The 21,791-nt window shown below is 40.7% G+C and overlaps 1 protein-coding gene across 1 annotated transcript in view; it reads left to right on the top strand.

Annotated features, from left to right (window-relative positions):
• The window catches only part of atp6ap2 (ATPase H+ transporting accessory protein 2), a 42,333-nt gene extending 22,716 nt beyond the window's left edge, over positions 1-19,617 (top strand). Inside the window, exons 6-9 of the mRNA XM_078232588.1 lie at positions 945-998; positions 9,536-9,685; positions 14,808-14,927; positions 18,558-19,617. Coding sequence (XP_078088714.1) covers positions 945-998; positions 9,536-9,685; positions 14,808-14,927; positions 18,558-18,752 — 519 coding nt within the window. The 3' untranslated portion in view covers positions 18,753-19,617. The remainder of the gene's footprint in view (positions 1-944; positions 999-9,535; positions 9,686-14,807; positions 14,928-18,557) is intronic.
• The last annotated feature ends 2,174 nt before the right edge of the window (positions 19,618-21,791 follow it).

The raw sequence follows: 21,791 nt of genomic DNA on the forward strand, positions 1-21,791 counted from the left end.
AAATATGGAATACTTATTAAATGTTGTGTAAGATTTGACCTTGATTTGTTTGTTGCAGGGGGATGGTTTCAAATTAATGGCTATGTTTTTTCTTTAAAATACTTATCAGCATCTGAGTGACATCTCTTCCTGAAGAAGATAGTCAACATAAATCATCAACTGTTTTAGTCCACATTAAAGACCTGAGCCTTTATGTATGCCTGAAGTGGACAGATCAAAGCAGGTGCAAAAACTTGTGGACAAATAACTCATGGGTTCATATCATTGATTGGATAGTTTCCGAGTAAATTTCAAACTACTTTCACTGCTTCTTATCCCACCCAAAAAGAGAATCCGTGCTACATTTGCTGCACTAGTTTGATTAGATTTTCTGCCTTTGCTCAGTCTCCTTCATATTAAATGTCATGCTTCATGGCCCTTCTACTTGATCTTAAGAGGTGGACCTCTGAGTTTAAGCTACACTTTGAGTGGATCTGGAAAAAAGGTATGCAATTTGGAACGTATGAAGCGATGATCTGAAATATCCATGTCCCTCTTCCAAGAGCGATAATGTGTGAAATTTCAACAATGAGTAGGTAATCTAATCCAATGGTGAAACTGATATTTTGACTTGTCATAATATACCTGTCAATCAAGCATTTGAAACTTGCTCTCTCAGCATGAGAGGTACCTGAAAAGAATAATTGAAGCTTAGATTCAGCAATGTTTAATTTGGCTCAGATAGCATGTATGTTAATGAAGGAGTGAAACTCTTAACCCACACTTGTGGATATAACACAAGCTGATAAAACGTTATTGCATTTAGATTGTATATATGTTAATGTAGAGTCATGCTTTATTACAATTATTCTTCTGAACTTTTCAATAAGTTTCCCTATACTATATAACATTGCTTTTAGATTTGTTTTCTTGTAAGAATTCTAAAGACTTTTTTTGTTTATTAGGTCGACCTTCTATTTCTTTCAGAATTGCAAGTTCTTCATGATATTTCTGCTTTGGTAAGTTAGAAATAACTTGTCAGTGCATTAAAATGGCTCTTTCAGGCTTCTACAACCTTTTTTCCCCTCAAATCTTTTGCTTCAAGTTCAATCTTTTAACTGCCGTCACTAAAGCTACTTTATAAATTGAAGTCAATTTACATGTAAAAGATGAGTGCGACATTTGTGAACACTATGCATTGTGAGCATATTACAATACTTACTAACTTCACAGCAATTTTGCTGATTGTAAATAACAGGAAGCATTTTGACTTGAGCACAGCCATCTGGTTGTGAAGTTAGCCTTGTTTCCTGTAGTGTTAAGCTAATACATATTTTCAGTTTTGTTCTGACCATTTATATTTACAAGTAGCATGTCTTCAGCAGTGACTTATTTTCCTATCGTTGCTTGGTCGCCATCACAGTAATCTATCCTTACATTTTCTTATCTGCATCTGACCCATGGTGACATGCCAATGATGCCCAACTCTACCACTGCGCTAGTGCTGACAATCACCTCTGTCACAAGATAGGTTGACTGATGCTAAGTTGTGGAATGAATAAAAGTTTGCTCCAATTGAACATGGAATTTAGAAGCAGGAGTATGCCATTCAGACCTTCAAGCCTGCTCTGCCATTCAATATGATCATAGCTGATCTAGTTGTGGTCTCAAGTCCACTTTCCTGTCTGCCTCCCATTACCTTTGATTCCCTTGTCTATCAAAAATCTATCTAACTGAGCCTTGAATAAGTGCAATGACCCAGCCTCTACTGCTTTCTGGGGAAGAGAGTTAGATAGACTAATGACCCTCAGAAAAAAAATTCCCCCTCATCTCCACCTTAAAAAAGCAATCTCTTATCCTTATATTATGTACCCTAGTTCTAGTCTCCCCCACAGGAGGAAACATCCTATTGGCATCCACCCTGTCAAGTCCCCTTGTATTTCAATAAGATCACCTCTCATTCTTCTGAACTCCAATGAATATAGACCCAACCTGTTCGACCTTTCTTCATAAGATAGATAGATACAGATAAAAATAAGCAGTGCAGGTGAGATGTTTCTCTGTGTAGTGAGCAAAGCCAATAGGGACAGCAATAGTGTGGGAGGAGAGGGAGACAGAGGGAAGTTCTCCCATGATGATCCACTTCCGGTGTGCTGGGCCCTGGTGACATCCTCAAATGCGGGATTCTCGACTGCAAAATCTGTGGTAGTCAGCACTGCGTTCACATTTTCCCTTGATTACAAATCAAAGTAGAATTTTGTCATCTGTGTTGTCTTCCGCAGCATTTGTAACATATCATTTCCAATATGCCTTTGCTCGGGTGAAATATACTCTCTTCTCTGTTCTGCACACAACTTGCTGGCCTTCCAGTGCAAAGAGTTGTCCGTGATCCAGTATTACAGACTGACGCGTTCCAATTCCAGGACTATGCAAGGAAGAGCAGATCAATGAATTTGAGCTTCTGCCATAAATGTGCTTTCTCTTCACTTATACCAATCATTTGCCCAGGTTGAATCATGCCAAATAAAAACTTGTGCTCAACACACATTCAAATTTCAAACCTCATTACCTTACTTTCACCTTTGCAATATTGCCCACCTCTACTTCAACTCAATATCTTCAACATCCTGATTCCATAAACTCTAATTCATTTAAAACTCGGACAGCATCTAGTCCTGTGCTGATTTCCAGTTGTATGTTACAACAACTTTCATTTACACCACATCTTTAACTTCATAAAACTATCCAAGGAGCTTCACAGGGGCATGATCAACCAAAATTTGTCATGGATGATGTCAAGCTTCCTGAGTTGGTGGAGCTGCATTCATCCAGACAAGGGGAGAGTGTTCCATCACACTCCTGACTTGTGTGTTGTAGATTGTGGGCAGGCTCCAAGAAATCAGGAGGTGAGTTACTCGCCACAGGATTTCAAGCTTCTGACCTGCTCCTGTAGCAACAGTATTAAATGGCTAGTCAAATTAATTTTCTGATTAGCGAAAGCCCCAGGCTGTTGATAGTGGGGTTTCAGTGATGGGAATGCCATTAATTGTCAAAGGGCGATGGTTAGATTCGCTCTTGTTGGAAATGGTCATTGCCTGGCACTTGTGTGGTGCAGATGTTACATGTCAGCCCAAGCTGGATATTGTCCAGATTTTGCTGCATTTGGACATAAACTATTTCAGTATCTGAGGAGTCACGAATGGTGCTGCACATTATGTCAACAAACATCCCCGTTTCTGACCTTATGATGGAAGGAAAGTTATTGATGAAGCAACTTCAGAACAAAGAACAAACTGAGAAGAGAAACCAAAGGTTCATGAATATTGGAAGGAAAATGGGTTTAAAATAATGAAATGCTCAAACGGGTAAAGATTGAATGATTTACAGTTAATGGATGAAATAAATATCAAGCTGCCTTTATATCGTGAAATTGCCCAGCATCTATCCCTGAATAAAACTAAGTTCTGCTTTGTCAGTAATGAGACTGCCTATACCTTCCCCTTGCCAATAAATGGGTGAAATTACTTTAAAGTTGAATGCTATTTGCTTCCTTTGCATGAATCAGAAATTGAATGTGGATTCACATTCTATGACATGCAGGCAATCTCTGGATGGGTCCATAGTCTGCTGCGCATCGTGCAATAGATGTGTACATGTAGAATAGGAATCAAGGTCTGATGGGTTTATGAACATCCTTCGATTGCTAAAGAAAGATTAGAATGCACATATATTTTTCCAGTACCTCTGCTGGGTCAGTCTTTGTTATTGGGCACCAACAATGCAAAGCAACTTGTTTACAAAATCTTAAATTTATATGTTGTCTTTGACATAGACAAGTGACCCAGTATACTTGAGGCGAAGAGTGGATTAGGATGGTTGACCGAAAGATTAGCCAAGTAAGTGGGTTTTAAGGAAGAGCTTATAGTAGGAGAGGGAATGTAGAGAAGTGCTTAGGGAGGTGATTCTAAAGTAGTACTTTTGTCTGCCAGTAGTGAAAAGGGAAGATGATGCGGAAGAAGCTTGAGTTGGGAACAAACAACTACTTTAATGAAAAAATGTTCCCAGGTGTTTCACAGGCAAATGATAAAATAAATATGACACTAAGCTATACAAAGAATAATGAGGTAAGATGACCAAAAGCTTGGTCAATGAGGTAGACTTTAAGGGTGTTGTAAAGACAAAAGAGAGATGGAGGGAATTGAGAGCTTTGGACCTTGACACCTGAAAGCACAAGTGCCAATGGTAGAGCAATTTTAAAATTACAGATTAAAGGGCTGAATTAGAGTGCAGCAATCTGAGGGTTGTAAGGCTCGAGGAGATTAGAGAGAGAGAGAGACCATGGAGGGATTTGAAAATTATTAAATCAACATGGTTTATAACTGCGAAGTAGTGTAGCATAGGGATAATGAGTAAATAGAACTTGATGCAAGTTAGGACCTAGACAGGAGAATTTTGGATGACTTCAAATTTACACAAGGTGGAGAGGAAGGCTAGCTATCATTGTGTTATAATAATTAAGTTTGGAGGTAAACAAGGCATGGGTGGATGTTATGGCAGTAGCTAAGAAAATGAGTAGACTATACAGCTCCTCAGACCTGTCCTGTCATTAAATACAATCATCACTGGTCTTCTACTTCAAGTCCTTGTTCCTGCCTGCTCCCATTTCCTTGATTTCTTGACAGATCAAACATCTGTCTACCTCGGCCTTAAATATATGCAAAGATGGAGCATCCACGGCCTTACTGGATAGAGAATTCCAAAGATTCATAACCCCCTCAAGTGAAGAAATTCCTCCTCCATCGCAAATGGACAGATTCTTGTCCTGAAACCATGCCCTTGTGTTTTAAATTTCCCAGCTAGGGGAAACAACCTCCTCTGTATCTACCCTGCCAAGCCCCTTTGGAAATTTGTATGTTTCAATGAGATCAACTATTATTCTTCAAGTCCAGGGAGTATATCCATAATTTCAACCTATCATAAGGCAACCCCTCATCCCAGGAACCAATCTAGTGAACCACCAATAACTGAGCTGGCTAAATCCTAAAGGATATAGCTGCTAGACTGGGTCTTGAGACAGGCGATGAGAAAAAAAACTACTTGACCTAATCTTCACCAGTCTACCTGTCATTGATGCATCTGTCCGTGATAGTGTTAATAAGGGTGATCACCGCACAGTCCTTGCGGATTCCCTCCATTGTGTTGTATGGCACTACCACCATGCCAAATAAGAAAGATTTTGAACGGATATAGCAATTCAAAACTGGGCACTCCATGAAGCATTTTGAGGCAGCAGCAGAATTGTATTGAAACACAATCTGTACCCTCACGGTCTGGCATAGCTCCATTCTGGCATTACCATCAAACTGGGAAATCAAATCTGACTCGGTGAAGAGGGCATACCAGAAGTAGCAGCAGGCACACCTAAAAATGAAGTGTCAACCTGTTGAAGCTGCAACATAGGAATGCTTGCATGCCAAACAGTAAAAGCAGCATGCAATAGAGCAAAGCGATCCCACAACCAGCAGGTCAAATCTAAGGAGTGCCGTCCTGCCACATCCAGCCTTAAATGGTGGTGGACAGTTAAACATCCAACTCTGAGGAGGCATTTGCACCACACAAGTGCCAGGTATTGACCATCTCCAACAAGAGAATCCAACTATTTTCCTTTGACACTCAATCCTATTACCATCGCTGAATCACTACTGTCCACATCCTGGGGTTACCATTGATCAGAAACGGGACTGGACCAGCCATATAAATACTGTGGCTACGAGAGCATGTCAGAGACTGGGAATTCTAAGGAAAGAACTCTTCTCCTGACTCCCCAAAGCTTGTCAAAGATCTAGTCAGAGTGTAAGCGGAGTAGTGCAGCACCACTCGAGGCTCAACACTGTCCAGGACAAAGACCACTTGATTCGCACCCATCCACCTCCAACATCCGTTCCCTTAATCACTGACATAACAGTAGCAGCGCTGTCTACTCTCAAGTAGACTTGCCCAACCTTTCACTCGGGCCACATTTGCATATTTTTCTCACTCTGTGCTGATGAGCGAATTTTGGAAAGATATGGTTTAGCACAACAATGAACTGAATTTTTTTGAAAAGTTGAGGGTTAAATCAGTCCATTAGTGGCAAATGAAGGAAGGAAACTGTCTGAGTGGAGGAGCTGCTCCAAGCAGAATCTTACATTGAAACTCAACTGGTTGACAGGAATTTTTGTTGTAGAGTGACTGGACAAGCCTGATCTAAAGGATGCACTACAAAAACCCACCAACCCTCTAACTCACCAACCTGCAATCTCTACCACCTAGAAAGACAAGGACAGCCGATACATAGAAACAGCACCAGCTGCAAATTTTCTTCCAAGCCCCACACCATCCTGACTTGGAACTATATTGCTATTCCGTCCCTGTCACTGGGTCAAAATCCTGGAACTCCTTCCCTAACAGTACTGTGGATGTACCTAGACCACAATGGACTGCAGTGGTTCAAGAAGACAGCCTACCATTACCTTCTCATGGGAAATTGGGAATGGGCAATAAAAATACTGGCCAGCCAATGATGCCCACGTCGCATAAAAGAATAAAATAAATGACCCTTCACCGCTGACTAAGGCAAGTATATCCTTGCTTAGATGCGGAGCTGAGGCAAGGACAGAGTTGAGTGGTGCTATAGAGGTAGAAAATTGTTGCTGTTGTGATAGCACCTCTTACCTAATTACATTTCAAGGTGCTTTACAGTAATGTTTTAAAGCAAGATTTGAAACCAAACCTTTTTAGGTGATACAAGGACAGATGGCCAAAGCTTGATTATTTTTAATGCATGTCTTAAGGAAAGCAATGTAGAAATATGTAGCATTTTGGGAGGGAAATTCCACGGCTTTGGGCTGTGGCAACTGAAGGCGTGGCAACCAATGGCTGAGCAATTAAAATGCAGCATACTCGAAGCAAGAATTAGAGGAGTGTACAAATCTGAGAGTTGTGGAACTGAAGGAGATTGGAGATGGAAATGGGTGAGGCCATGGATTGATTTGAAAACAAGGATGAGAATTTTAAAGTTGAGGCATCACTTAACTTGGAGCCACTATTGATCAGTAACAGAGAGGTGATAGGCGAATGGGACTTGCTAAAATTGTAAAGACGTGGGCAACAGTTTTGCAGGACTTCAGGTTTATTGGCGGTGGACTGTGGGAGGCTAGCCAGAAGTGCATTGAAATAGTCTAGCATAGAATGAGGATTTCAACAATTGATGAGCGAGGCAGCAGTAAAACTCCACAAGTTACATGAGTGGTTTTAGTGATGACATGGATATGTGGTTGAAAGCTCATGACGCCAAGGCTGTGAGCAGTCTGGTTCAGTGGCAAACATTTGCCAGGGAGAAGGATGGCATTTGTGGCAGGGACTAAAGACAATAGCATCAATCTTCCTAATATTTTGCTGGAGGAAATTTCTACTCATCCAGTTGTGATATGGGATCAAGCAGTCTGATCATTTGGAACCAGCGGATGGGTGGTATTGAGATAATGCTGGGTGTCAGGAAACTGAGGTTCTGTATGATGTCGCTGAGGGGCAACTTGTAAGATGAAAAATTGGAGGGAGCAAAGGATGGATCCTTCAAGGAAATAATGACGCTTGCATAGGAAGAATAGCTATTGCAAATAGTCTCTGGTTGATTTTGATGGTTAAAAGTGGAACCAGTCAAATACATCCCAATGACTGAACAACATTAGGAGAAGCATAGGAGGACTGTATGGTCAACACAAAAGACTGTAGACAGGTCAAAAGAGACATGGAGGGATAGTTTACCTTTGCCATTTGTGATTTTGGGAGCTGTCTTGGTGCTGTGGCAATATAGAAACCTGATTGGAGGAATTCAAACATTGAGATCTGGGAAAGATTGACATGGATTTGGGAGGTGATTGTATGTTGAAGGATTTTGAAGAGAAGGAGTGGAGATGGGGCAAAGACTGGGAGCTTTTAAGGAGAAGGCTGATGGTGACACATTTGAGTGAAATGGGGACAATACCTGATCAGAGAGAATGTTAATATCAGCTAATGTGGGGCCAGGAAAGATTGCCTGGATGTCAGTAGTTCAGTGGGAATAGGGTCATGGGAGCAGAACGTGGATCTCATGGACAAGATGAACTTGGAGAGGCCCTGAGGGGAGATGGGGAAAGTAGAGAAATATGTGCATTATGAATAAAAGCAAAATACTGTGGATGCTGGAAATTTGAAATTTTAAAAAATGCTGGATAAACTCAGCAGATCTGGCAGCATCTGTAGAGAGAGAAACACAGTTAACAGTTCAAGCCCATATGACCCTTCTACAGATGTAGTTTATGGACTTGGGTGGGTTGGGGTCACACAATAAATGTTGTAGATGATGTCACCAAGAGGCATGAGGTAGGGGTGAGACTAGTTATGGATCCCCACACAGTTGGTTAGAAATGGTCCATTGCTGGAGATGCACTGGTGATAGGTAAGAATGAAATCAACCAATCCCATAGAACTGGAGACAGTGTTTGAGGGCTACAGAGAGGACAAGGAGGTATTGTGCATCATTGCCATAGTCAGAATGCTTTTCATGTCTGGTTTTGGTCATTTCGTTGAGGCACTGTGACAGACAGACAAACCTGATTTAGACATTCAAGTAAAGTATTGAGAGATGGTCCAGGATCTAGGAGGAATCATGGCCAAGGAAGTTGGAGATGTAGTGGTTGTTCACTGGACCAAGGAGGCACGGTTGAAGAGTGGTAGGGTGGCAGCCTTGAAAAAGGGGCAATCTGACATAAATATTTATACATCACCTATTCTTGTGGCACAGGCATAGTGTCCCTACCTCTGGGCCAGTAGCTCCAGGCTCTGTGGTTTGATGGCCGCGAAAGATATGTTCATAACGTGACCAAACAGGAGGATTATCAACCTATAAAAACTTTCCAGTACGCCTGATGGCAGGTGGTAAGTAGTACCGAAGGCAACTGCAAACCAATACAATACTTTGCAAAGCATAATCTTGGACAATCCAATGTAAATCAGTGGTTGCCAATGCCCTCGAAGGAGGAGGAGAAATATGACAGCCAGGAAGAATTAAGAATCCATTTCAACAATGAGTAAAGATTGTAGTTTCAAGAGTGATCTTGGTAATATTATTTACCTGTCATGGTCATGAACACCAATTGGTAGTTATTCTCCAGAAATATGCTCCCTTCCAGAACAGTAGGAAGACAGTGAACAGAGGCCAAGCTCTGAATTGGAAACAATCCTCTTTGATTAGTAGCATTAGGAACTTGGCAACATGCTGATTGTTGAGAAGTTAATATTGGGAGAGTTGAAAGTGTATGCATCTCACCAGTATTTTAGGTCTAATACTTCTATTGCAGCTTAAATATGGATTTCCTTTAAAAATTGCTGTTAAATTCCTGTACAATGTAAAACATGTGTTAACATCCAACATACTTTCAGGAACCTCAATTACTTTTTTGGCTGCAATACAAAGTTACTGTAACTTCAATGGCCAATTTTTAAGAATAACCTTGGATGTAAAATATTCCCACAGCTATCCAGGCACAAACATTTGGCAAAAGACCGTTCACCTGACCTTTATTCACTGGAGCTGGCAGGTCTGGAAGAGATTATAAAACGTTATGGGCAGGACTCCCAGCAGTTTCGTGATGCTGCCCAAATCCTTGCTACAGTCATCCAGAAGGTAAAATAACATCACCTGGATTTACAATTTACACACTAATCTTTACCCTACTACCTTACAGACTTCTGCTGGCCACCATTTTATCAAGTTAAGAATATTTTAAAGAATTTTACTCAGTACCATCTTTTTGCTCCTACGGTAATAGTATTTGCTTCTATTGCTTCCCAACCTGTACTCGTAAGTAGAGTATTTTTAGAAGATAAGTTTCCAGCGTTATACCAACATTGTATCTGAGGTGAATTTGGTATTAAGTACAATATTTCACTGGTTGTGTGTGTTCAAAATCATTGTTGTTTTGAACAAATGTTATGATTCCAGTTGATATAACTGGACGAGAAGATTCCAGAATGGAACCCTGACTCAAAAGGCCATTGCTTTAACATGGAGGAACAGAGTCACAGGACCACTAATCATTTTAACAACAAGAAAAATAATTATTAAACATTAACTACAATGGCCTCAGTAACACAATGTCATTGTAAACACCAAGTGACTGTGGTCAAATGCGCTCTCCACTTTGAACCCAAGTGAATTCCTGTAGATTCCTCTTCAAAGTCTCTCCAGTTAATTGTTACATGAGAATTTCCAAAGTTTACTCCGAAAAAACTTTCAAATCTTCTTTCAGAACACTGCTTTCCAACAACAGTTTGCATTCTGAATTCCAGTCCAGGTTTTCCAAACAACTCTTTTAAACAAAGTTTTTGCTCCACCTTTAACATGAAATCCAGTTTCCAGGTTTTATAACTCCCTCTTCAGGATTTCTTTGTCTTGACTGCTGTACAAACTGTTCGCAATTGCTTTAACACTCCAGTCCCAGACACTGTCAAAATAGCATCAGACTTTTGATTTACTCTGAAGTCAGCTTTCTGATTGCTGCAGCTATCTCTTTAATCATAGAATCGTACAGTGCAGAAGAGGTCCTTTGGCCCATCGAGTCTGCACCAACCACAGTCCCAGCCAACCCCTACCCTCGTAACCCCACGTATTTCCCCAGCTAAACTTCTGATACTAAGGGGCGATTTACCATGGCCAATCAACTTAATCCGCACATCTTTGAAGTGTGGGAGGAAACTGGAGCACCCGGAGGAAACCCACGCAGACGCTGGGAGAATGTGCAAAATTCACATAGACAGTGACCTGAGGCTGGAATTGAACCCTAGTCCCTGGCACAGTGAGGCAGCAGTGCTAGCCACTCTGCCACCATGCTGCCCTGATCACCTTGATCATCTTGCCCCTTTCTCAACCACTTGTCTTGAACACTGTGCCACATGTCAATCATTGCCCTTAACTCATCCCTTTTACCTGCAATACTTCTGGCATTTAAGTAGAGGCCATCTAGCTTTGCCTTACTCCCTTGAAACCTAATATAGCTACACTCCCTCTGACTTGATTGTCTTACTGTATGATGCTGTGCCCTTATTCTGCTAACAGTGTCCTCTTCGCCTGCTGAATTAAAACCCTCCCTCATGAACCAACTCTTAAGCCACACATTCATCTGCACTATTCTCCTATTTTTGTGCTCGCTAGCACATGGCACTGGGAGTAATCCAGAGATTACAACCTGAGAGGTCTTGCTTTTTAGTCCACTGCCTAGCTCGTTGAATTCTTGGTGCAAGATGTCATCCCTCTTTCTATCTGTCATTGTTACCAACATGTGCCACGACCTCTGCCTCATCACCCTCCCAATTCAGGATGCCCTATAGGCATTCAGTGACATCCTGGACCCTTGCACCAGGGAGGCAACAGATCATCCTGGAGTCACGTTGATGGCCACAGTAATGCCGATCTATTCCCCTGATTATGGAATCCCTTATTACTATTGTCCTTCCATTGTTCTTCCCCTCCAGGAAGATGTTAAAGCCATGCTTCTTTGTCACTTTCCAATAGTCTCAATGTTGAGATTAATTCAAGTGCTATTGAAATTAACTAGTGGATTTAAAATGACTATTTTTGCTTCTCACTGCTCCTTCCATTCCATAGTAGAATATAGATATCTTCCCACTGCATTAATTTGGATTATATGCTAATTTACTGGAAGGAATTAAGCAGTAGCCAACTTGGCAAAAGGTTTCTAAAGTTTTCATGTTTGTACAATATGATGACTGATTTTTAGTTCCTGCAGTTCGGGAACTGTTGTCCTTCACGTATATGTTGTGGTCAATTTATACCATTTATAACCTGTAATATTTTACATCTATTCATATTAATGGGAAGAAAATCATACTGTATCTGACATTGGCCTGTCACATTCATGACCTCATTCCCAATATATGTTCATTTTGCTCAAAGCTCTAAGGCAAGAACATTAGGTTTTAAAAGTTGCCCAGATAATTTCTGTTTTTGTATCTAAAAGGCACTCAATGTCCTTCAATACTAGCACTTATAGCCCAAGAATAGTAAAGTTCTTCACACCCCAAGCATTGATTGCATCAGGCTTGAGCTGATGAGCAAGTGGATGTCTCACTCTGAAACATACCTTTTTGACCGCACGATATACCATGTGCACCTCTCCAGTTTAAAGGATTGCATTTGTTTGTTTTCTCTTTTCACTATCGGATTGGTAGCCAGAACATCTCCAGTAATAGCTTCTGAGCCTGCCCTTACAGCAATTTAATTGAGTTTTTTGAAGGGGTAACCAAGAAGGTAAATGAGGGCAGTGCAGTTGATTGTTGTCTACATGGACTTTAGCAAGGCCTTTGACAAGGTACCGAATGGTAGGTTGTTGCATAAGATTAAATCTCTCGGGATCCAGGGTGAGGTATCTAAATGGATACAAAATTGGCTTCTTGACAGAATCCAGAGGGTGGTTGTCGAGAGTTGTGTTTCAAACTGGAGGCCTGTGACCAGCGGTGTGCCTCAGGGATCAGTGCTGGGCTCACTGTTATTTGTCATTTATGTTAATGATTTGGATGAGAATATAGGGGGCATGGTTAGTAAGTTTGCAGATGACACCAAGATTGGTGGCATAGTGGACAGTGAAGAAAGTTATCTCCAATTGCAACGGGATCTTGATCAATTGGGCCAGTGGGCTGACGAATGGCAGATGGCGTTTAATTTAGACAAATGCGAGGTGATGCATTTTGGTAGATTGAACCAGGGCAGGACTTACTCAGTTAATGGTAGGGCGTTGGGGAGAGTTACAGAACAAAGAGATCTAGGGGTACATGTTCATAGCTCCTTGAAAGTGGAGTCACAGGTGGACAGAGTGGTGAAGAAGGCATTCGGCATGCTTGGTTTCATTGGTCAGAACATTGAATACAGAAGTTGGGACGTCTTGTTAAAGTTGTACAAGACATTGGTAAGGCCACGCTTGGAATACTGTGTGCAATTCTGGTCACCCTATTATAGAAAGGATATTATTAAACTAGAAAGAGTGCAGAAAAGATTTACTAGGATGCTACCGAGACTTGATGGTTTGAGTAATAAGGAGAGGCTGAATAGACTGGGACTTTTTACTCTGGAGCATTAGGAGGCTGAAGGGTGACCTTATAGAGGTCTATAAAATAATGAGGGGCATAGACAAGGTAGATAGTCAATATATTTTCCCAAAGGTAGGGGAGTCTAAAACTAGAGGGCATAGGTTTAAGAGGAGAGATACAAAAGTGTCCAGAGGGGCAATTTATTTCTCTCTCAGGGTGGTGAGTGTCTGGAACAAGCTGCCAGAGGTAGTAGTGGAGGCGGGTACAATTTTATCTTTTAAAAAGCATTTAGATAGTTACATGGGTACGGTGGGTTTAGGGGGATATGGGCCAAATGCGGGCAATTGGGATTAGTTTAGGGTTTTTTTTAAAAAAAAGGGTGGCATGGACAAGTTGGGCCGAAGGGCCTGTCTCCATGCTGTAAACCTCGATGTCTCTATGACCATGCCTAGGATCCCCCAAGAATCTATTCTTGGCCCTAGCCTCTTTTTGTTTTGCACATAGTGTGTTGGTGACATTTTTGCATTAATGGTGTCAGCTTCCACATTAATGCTAATGACGCTCTGTTTTATCTTCCCACCACCTTTGTCGGCCTGCTTATCCAACAATCCATCTTGGATGAGATGTTATTTACTGCAGCTATTATTATGAAGATAATCTTTGTCCCCTCAATTCCATACTCCTAACTTCTGATTCCATTTGCCATGGCCATCATCTTGGGCTGAAATATACTTTCCCCAACTAGAACACCCTATTCCATCCTGTATCCTTTCTATCATAAATATAGGCAACTTCCACCTTGGTTGCTTTTTTTATATTTGTTCATGAGCCGTAAGCAGGCCAGCATTTATTGCCTATTCCTAATTGCACTTGAGAATGTGATGGTAAGCCACCTTTGTGAATTTTATCGGTATACCCTGAGTGCTGTTAGGTACAGAGTTCCAAGATTTTTATACACTGATTATAAAGAAATCATGATAGTGCATAACTTGGAGCAGAGCTTACAGATGGTATTCCCTATGTGCTCATTGCTCTGGTCCTTCCAGGTGGTAGAGGCCACAGGTTTGGACTGTGCTTTTGAAGAAGCAAGCTTCCCAGAACTCCCCATTCCTCCAACTGTGGCTTCTCACGCATTCTACTTCTTTTAGCCCATTAATATTGAAGTCCTTTAAACTTATCTAAGCTCCACATTCTGGAATTCCCTCCCTAACCCCCTCTGTCATCACTTCCTTCCCATTTTACTTTGCTCTCTTGTAACCCAAATAATTTAGCACTTTTATGGTGATTCTTTCCATTGCCAGTTCATTTTGTTTGGTAACCTTTTTTAAAAATATGCCTGTTAAGCATTTTAGAACATTTTCTATGTTGAAACATATTTCTACGTTGAAGCCAATGTATAAATACAAGTTGAATTTGAAAGTGTCCTAGCTAATTAATGTTTCATCCTTTGTACTGATCTTTTAATAGTTTTAAAATACTGAAGTTAAAGCAGGTTTCAGTCATTGAGCATGTTTCTTTATCTTGTCACATTAAAATCTACAAAAGAAATTAAGTCTCAAGGCATAAGAGATGTTCATCCTTTTATTGGAACTTGCACATAATTTTCATGACCCCACTGACTACTTTAAATGAAATTTGTAAATACATGTATAACTCCTAATATATGGCAAGCTCTATATGAATAGAATTTTCTTTTTTTTAAGTTTGCAGATGAGGTGTTCTCCATTTACAATGGAAATGCTTTGATTGAATTGTTGACGGTGAAAAATTTTGATGCCTCTCTTGTGAGGAAGACTCGATCTATTCTAGAGTCTCCATCCATAGTAAGTATAGTATACGTTAGTTCTATAGCTCAGCTCCTAGAGTCTCCTTGAATAATTTGTTTTAATTCACATCATATGGCCAATTTTTTATCTTTCAACCAACAACACTGGGAACAGATTGTCTGGTCGTATCATTTGCTATTTGTGGGAGCTTGCTGTAAACATTACAACAGTGACTGCTCTTCAGTAATACTACTTGGCTGTTAAGCAAGTGCTTTGGAACACCCTGAGGTGGTGAAAGGCACTATATAAATGCAAGTCCTTCCCTTTGTGGACAAAGGGAAGTCGGTGCAAAATGGTATTGTTGCTTGACTAGTAATCCAGAGATCAGGGTAATGCTCTCGGGATGCGGATTCAAATTCCACCACGGCAGATGGTGGCGTTGACCATGAGACTATTGTTGTTTGTCGTAAAAACCCATCTAGTTCACTAATGTCCTTTTAGGTAAGGAAAACTGCTGTCCTTACCTGGATTGGCCTACATGTGACTCCAGATCCACAGCAATGTGGTTGACACTCAAATGTCCTCTGAAATGACCTAGCAAGCCACTCAGTTGTATTCACCTGCTACAAATGGAACAAAAAGGAATTAAACCAGACAGATCGCCCAGCATTGACCTAGGCACTGGAAATGAACCCAAACCCAGCCCTGTCAATTCTGCAAAGTCCTCCTTACTGACATCTGGGAGCTTGTGCCAAAATTCGGAGAGCTGCCTCATAGACTGGTTAAGCAACAGCCTGACACTGTCGTACTCAGGAAATCATAACTTTCAGATATTGTCCCAGACACCACCATCACCATTCCTGGGTATGTCCTGTCTCACTGGCAGGACAGACCCAGCAGAGGTGGCAGCACAGTGGTATACAGTCAGGAGGGAGTTGCCCTGGGAATTGTGAACATAGACTCTGGACCCCATGAAGTCTTATGGTACCAGACCAAACATGGGCAACCTCCCTCAGCTGATAAATGTACTCCATGTTGAACACTACTAGGAGGAAGCACTGAGGGTGGCAAGGGTACAAAATGTACTCTGGGTGGGGACTTCAATGTCCATCACTAAGAGTAACTCGGTAATACCACCACAGACTGAGCTGGCCAGGTCCTAAAGGACATGGCTGCTAGCTGGAACTGTGGAAGGTGGTGAGGAAATAAGCAAGAGGAAAAATATATTTGACCTCATCCTCACCACCCTGCATACTGCAGATGCATCCGTCCATGACAATATTGGTAAGAGTAACCACTGCACAGTCTTTGTGGAGATAAAATTAGGAGAGCAACCGCCTGATATAGTCAACCGCCTGATATAGTCATAATCTCAAAATCATACCTTGCAGATAATGTCCCAGATACCACCATCATCATTCCTGAGGCAGTGGCACACTGATGTACAGTCACCCTTTAACATTCAATGGCATTACTATCGCTGAATCCCCACTATCAACATCCTGGGGGTTACCATTGACCAGAAATTGAACTGGACCAGCCATATAAATACTGTGGCCACCAGAGCAGGTCAAAGACGAGGAATCCTGCAGTGAGTAACTCAGCAAGACTCCCCAAACCTGTCCACGATCTACAAGGCACAAGTGGATGGAATACTCTCCACTTAACTGAATGAGTGCAGCTTCAATAACTCATGAAGCTTGACATCATCCAGGACAAAGCAGCACGCTTGATTACTACCCCTTTCTCACACATTCAATCCCTCCACTACAGATGAACAGTGACAGCCGTGTGTACCATCTACAAGATACACTGCAGGAACTCAATGGTTCCTTAAGCATCACCTTCGAAACCCACGACCACTATCATCTAGAAGGAGAAGAGCAGCAGATACTTTGGAACGCCACCTGGAGATTCCCCTCCAAGTCACTCACCAGCCTGACTTGGAAATATGTTGCCATTTCCTCCATAGTTGCTGGGTCAAAATTCTGGAACTCTGTCCCTAACAGCATTGTGAATGTACTTGCGCCTCATGGGTTGCAGTGGTGCAAGATGGCAGCTCACCACCACCTTTTCAAGGGCAGCTAGAGATGGGTTATAAATGCTGGCTCAACCAGCAACACCCACGTCCCATAAAAAATTAATGAGGAAAATCTTAACATCGACTAATATGGGGCAATAACTGGCCAGTGTTTCCCAACTCCTGAGATTTTGTTTACTTGTCTTATAAAAGTAAAAATGGCTTGGGAAATAGTTTGCAACTTAAGACCAAGAGAACTGTTCAGGATGAGAATAATTCAAAAAGCTCTGTTGTACTTTGGTTTTGGATTTTTTTTATGGTTGTTTGTTTTCCCTGTGAAAACCCAACCAACACTTGGAACTGTGTTTAACGTTGAAATCCTTGCAAAACTTCATGCTGTAGTAAGCCCTTCAGGTGGGTGGCTATCCAGGTACAAAAAAACTTCCCCTTGACAGATTTCCTCACTTCAATTCCCCTCCAAGCATATAGTAAATGGCTGTAGACTGGTGACTAACCCATAGGTTCTGAAAATGTTTGATAGTGGTGATGTGGGAAATATTTGATAGAGACAATGGAAAGATTGTTTCTATTTGTGGACAAGACCAAAACTAGTCACCACATAACAAAATCAGATAGTCGCTGATAAATATAATTCTCAGGTGCCAGTGTTGGTTACTTTGAAATAAATAAAACTTATGTAGAGCCTTGAACAAGAGCAAGGAGGTCATGTTGAACACCTATAAGACACTAGTTCACCTTCAGCTGGACAATTGCATCCAGTCCTGGATGTCACGTTTTAGGAACAATGTGAAGGTATTGAAGAGAATACAGAAAATGTTCATGAAAATGGTTTCCGGGATGAGGAACTTCAGTTATGAAGATAGATTGGAGAAGTTGGTACTGTTTTCCTTGGAAAAGAGAGGCTGACAGGAAATTTGATGGAAGTATTCAAAATCATGAGGGGGGGGTCTGAGCAGAATAGGTGGGGAGAAACCGTTGCCACTTGTGAAATGATTGAGAACTAGAGAGCACAGAATTAAAGTAATTGGCAAAAGAAACAAAAGCGACATGAGGGAAACCTTTTTCACACAACAAGTGTTAAGGTCTGGAATGCACTGCCTGAGATTGAGGTGGAGGCAGGTTCAATCAGGAGAAAATTGGATTCTTATCTGAAGAGGAAAGATGTGCAGAGTTGCAGGGAGAAAGCACAGAATGGTACTAGGTGAATTACTCCGAGCCGGCACAGACATGATGGACCTAATGGCTGCCTCCTGAACTTCAAGTGAAAGGAATACAGTTGTCTTTTTTTACAGAGGGGCGAGTAATGACCAGCCTTTTAATAAAGGACAAGGAGAAAATGCTGGAAATATCCAACAAGTTTGGCAGCACCTGTGCAGAGAGAAACAGTTACAGGGTCATCGACCTGAAACGTTGACTCTGCTCGACCTGCTGAGTATTCCCTGCATTTTCTTTTTTTATTTCAGATTTCCAGCATCTGCAGTATTTTGCTTTTAACCAGTATAAACATTTGCTTAAACATGCTCTTTGAAAAAATAATTTAACTAATCCTACAGACAACTTAATGCATTTTTTAAATACACAGTAGTTACAGCTCTGGCTAATGAAGGAGCAACGACATACTGCTAACCCTTGTGTTTTCTTTATAGAGCACCCCAGGCAGTTCATACGGCTTGGCCTACCAATACAACTACAACTACGCTGTTGTGTTCAATATTGTCCTCTGGTTGATGATAGGCCTCGCTTTAGCTGTGATCGTCACTGCCTACAACCTGTGGAACATGGATCCTGGTTATGACAGCATTATCTATAGAATGACTAGCCAGCGAATTAAAATGGAATAAAATGCTTGCTTCACATTAAGTCCAAAGAACCCAGACAGTGAAAATGATGTACATTTTTGAAGTTCTAGAAAAGGTTAAAGTATCAAGACGACGAGTGTTTTGCTTTTGATAGAGCATGTTCTTTCACAATGGTGATAGTGGGAGAATAATAAAATTCACTTTTTGGTATGTAAAATTAAATATTTCCACAGTACCTTGCTGAAATATGTCTGTCGTGGTTATTAACTCTAACTCTGGAATGGATGAACCGATTGCCTGGTCACGTATGGTTTTTTTTTCAATTTCTCGTGTTGTGAAAGTGGTTTAAGTACATGGAAGTAACTTGTTTTTTGTATTCTAGACATGAGATAAATGGCCAAACATGAATTTAATTTTCTCTAAACTGTTCCATTGGATAAAAGCCTTGCAATTCCATTTCCCAATATCTTTTAATTTTGCAATTAAATTCGTGTTGGCACTATTTCTGCTTTTGTAAATCACCACTGTGTGCAGCTTACTGTTTGATTCACTTTGTCATTTTCACGTTATAATAGTGAAAATATCATGGATAGACATGGCAGCTGTGATCAAAAATGCACTGCAATAACTTATCTGACCTTTAGGACATTGACTGTGATGTGATCTGGCTTCTTTATTTTCAGAGCTAATGAATGTGGTGTAAAAGATGTAAACTGCTATGCAGACTCCTGAATGGTGGTCATGTGTTTTTGTGTGTTTCAATTGTAATATTACAGCTATGTTTGAGATGGAGTAATACTGGTACCTGACAAAATAATGGTAGAAAGTAGTGATCAATCCTGCTATTTATGAATGGTTGTATTTTACTCATGTTCAATGCAAATGTTAATAAAGAATTAAACGTAAATATTCCAGTCAGATTTACTACCAAAGTAAACTTCATTGCTGTTATGTAAATCAGCAAATGCAAACTTGTAACGCACAACCCAAGTTCCAAATTTCCCATTTTGAAAATTTAGAAATCTATAGCAGGTACAACATGGAAACAGACCCTTTCACTCAGTTCATTGCCATTTATTCTCCACAAAAGAAAACAGTTTCAATTACATTGGTTCCAATCCCATATTTTTCCTGTTTCTTTAATATACCTAATCTAATATTGGACATTGATGGTTTAACCACTAATTCCAGAAGTGCATTCCCCATCCTCAACTCTGTCAGTTTCTCTTGCTTTATGGTGTCTTCAGTTACATTGTCCTGTACTGTGTGTGTATTTTGATGAAGAGTAAAGTAACTTTTTTTTCCTTGCTATTTGCGTTATCTCATACCAGGCACAATAACATGAATCTTCATTGTGTCTTCCTTTAGAGTATCAATTTAGAAAGAATGTTCCCAATGCTGGAGGAGTCCAGAACTACGGCCATAGTTTGGCGATGAGGGGGTGAATCTTTTAGGACTGAGGTGAGGAAACATTTCTTCATCGAGAGGGTGGTGAATGTGTGGAATTCACTACCACAGAATGTAGTTGAGGCCAAAATGTTGTCTGATTTCAAGAAGAAATTAGATATAGTTCTAGGGTCTCAAGGGATACAAGGGGAAGGGGGTGGTGGTCAGGATATTGAATTTGATCAGCCATGATCAGATTGAATGGCAGAGCAGACTCAAAGGGCCAAATGGCCTACTCCTGCTTTAGTTTCAATGTTAATTGCTATAGTGCAGAGCTCAGTACTGTAACTGAGGCCTTACAACATTTTCATTATGTAGGATCATCATGGTACCCCGATTTTTATTTTCTACAACCTTCATCATAAAAACATAAAATTTGACAAGCTTTTTCGCAATTCACATAAATCACCTGGAGGTGCCACGTTGATGTCCTGTGAACGTGTACCCACAAATTCTTAACTTCCACAACACCGAGTTTACGTCCAAAGTTCATCACTTTACATTGAATTCCACGCCAACTTTTCTGCCCATCCCCCATCTTATCAATATCTTTTAGACCGTCTAAATAATTAACTACATGTTCTCTTTCAACATAATCTGCAAATTTCAACACCATTGATCGGAGGCTTTCCTTGAACTAATATACACTTTGAACCATTATGGTCGAAACTATCTAAATTTCAACTGCGCTGCTCTCCTTTTGACCAATCTTAATTCAGTTTGCTGTCCTTCTCCTAATCCGATAATCCACCCTAATAACCTCTTAGGTTTTACTTCATTAAAGGTTTTCTTAAATCTCATTCGGCCATACTGCATTTCCCTCCTCAACCATGTCTCAAAGAATTGAGGGTTGGTGAGCATGATTGTCCAGTTTCAAATCCATGCTGGCTGCTTGTAACTTGTCCATCAATATTGATGATCCTTTCAAGCAATTCAACTAAGGATTTCTGTACAGTTTGACCCCTTTAAGTTTCCATGCATGCATAGCCACACAAAACTTAAACAAAAACAAATTGGCCATACACTAGCAAAAAGGATATGTTTATTAAATTGCTAAATTGACCCTAGTGTCAGGGAATTAGAAGGGTGAATATGAGGGGTTACAGGAGTAGGGCCTGGGTGAGATTGCAGTCGGTGTAGACTCGATGGGCTGAATGGCTTCCTTCTGCACTGTAGGGATTCTATGATTAAGATGTATGATAATTTCATTCTTGAACTCATCACATTCAATTAACTGGGCTAGAATTGTGTAAATTCCCTCAAAAATGGGTATTAAGTTGGCCACTTTACTAGACACTGATATTAAACACAACAGAGTCTTGAAATAATTTCTAGGACCCAAGTTATTTTCTTCACCTTTTGGAATGCTAGAGTATATCCAATTAAACCTTGGTGCTTTGTCCTTTAGTTATGTAAAATTTTCCAATAGAAATGTCATGCAGCTTGCTCTCAAAACACTTGAGGCTTCCCCTCTCTAAAATCCTTCTTTCGTAAAAACAGATTCAGCAAATACCTTTGCCATTTTTTTGATCATCTACAAACTGAATTCTCTCTCGCCCTATCTTGCTTTTAATAATTCTAGCTTTGAAACTGGTATGTGCCGATATCTTTGCTGTTTAATTCCCCTTCCTATCA

The sequence above is a fragment of the Mustelus asterias genome, chromosome 17 (genome assembly GCF_964213995.1).
Source record: "Mustelus asterias chromosome 17, sMusAst1.hap1.1, whole genome shotgun sequence".
Lineage (NCBI taxonomy): Eukaryota > Metazoa > Chordata > Chondrichthyes > Carcharhiniformes > Triakidae > Mustelus > Mustelus asterias.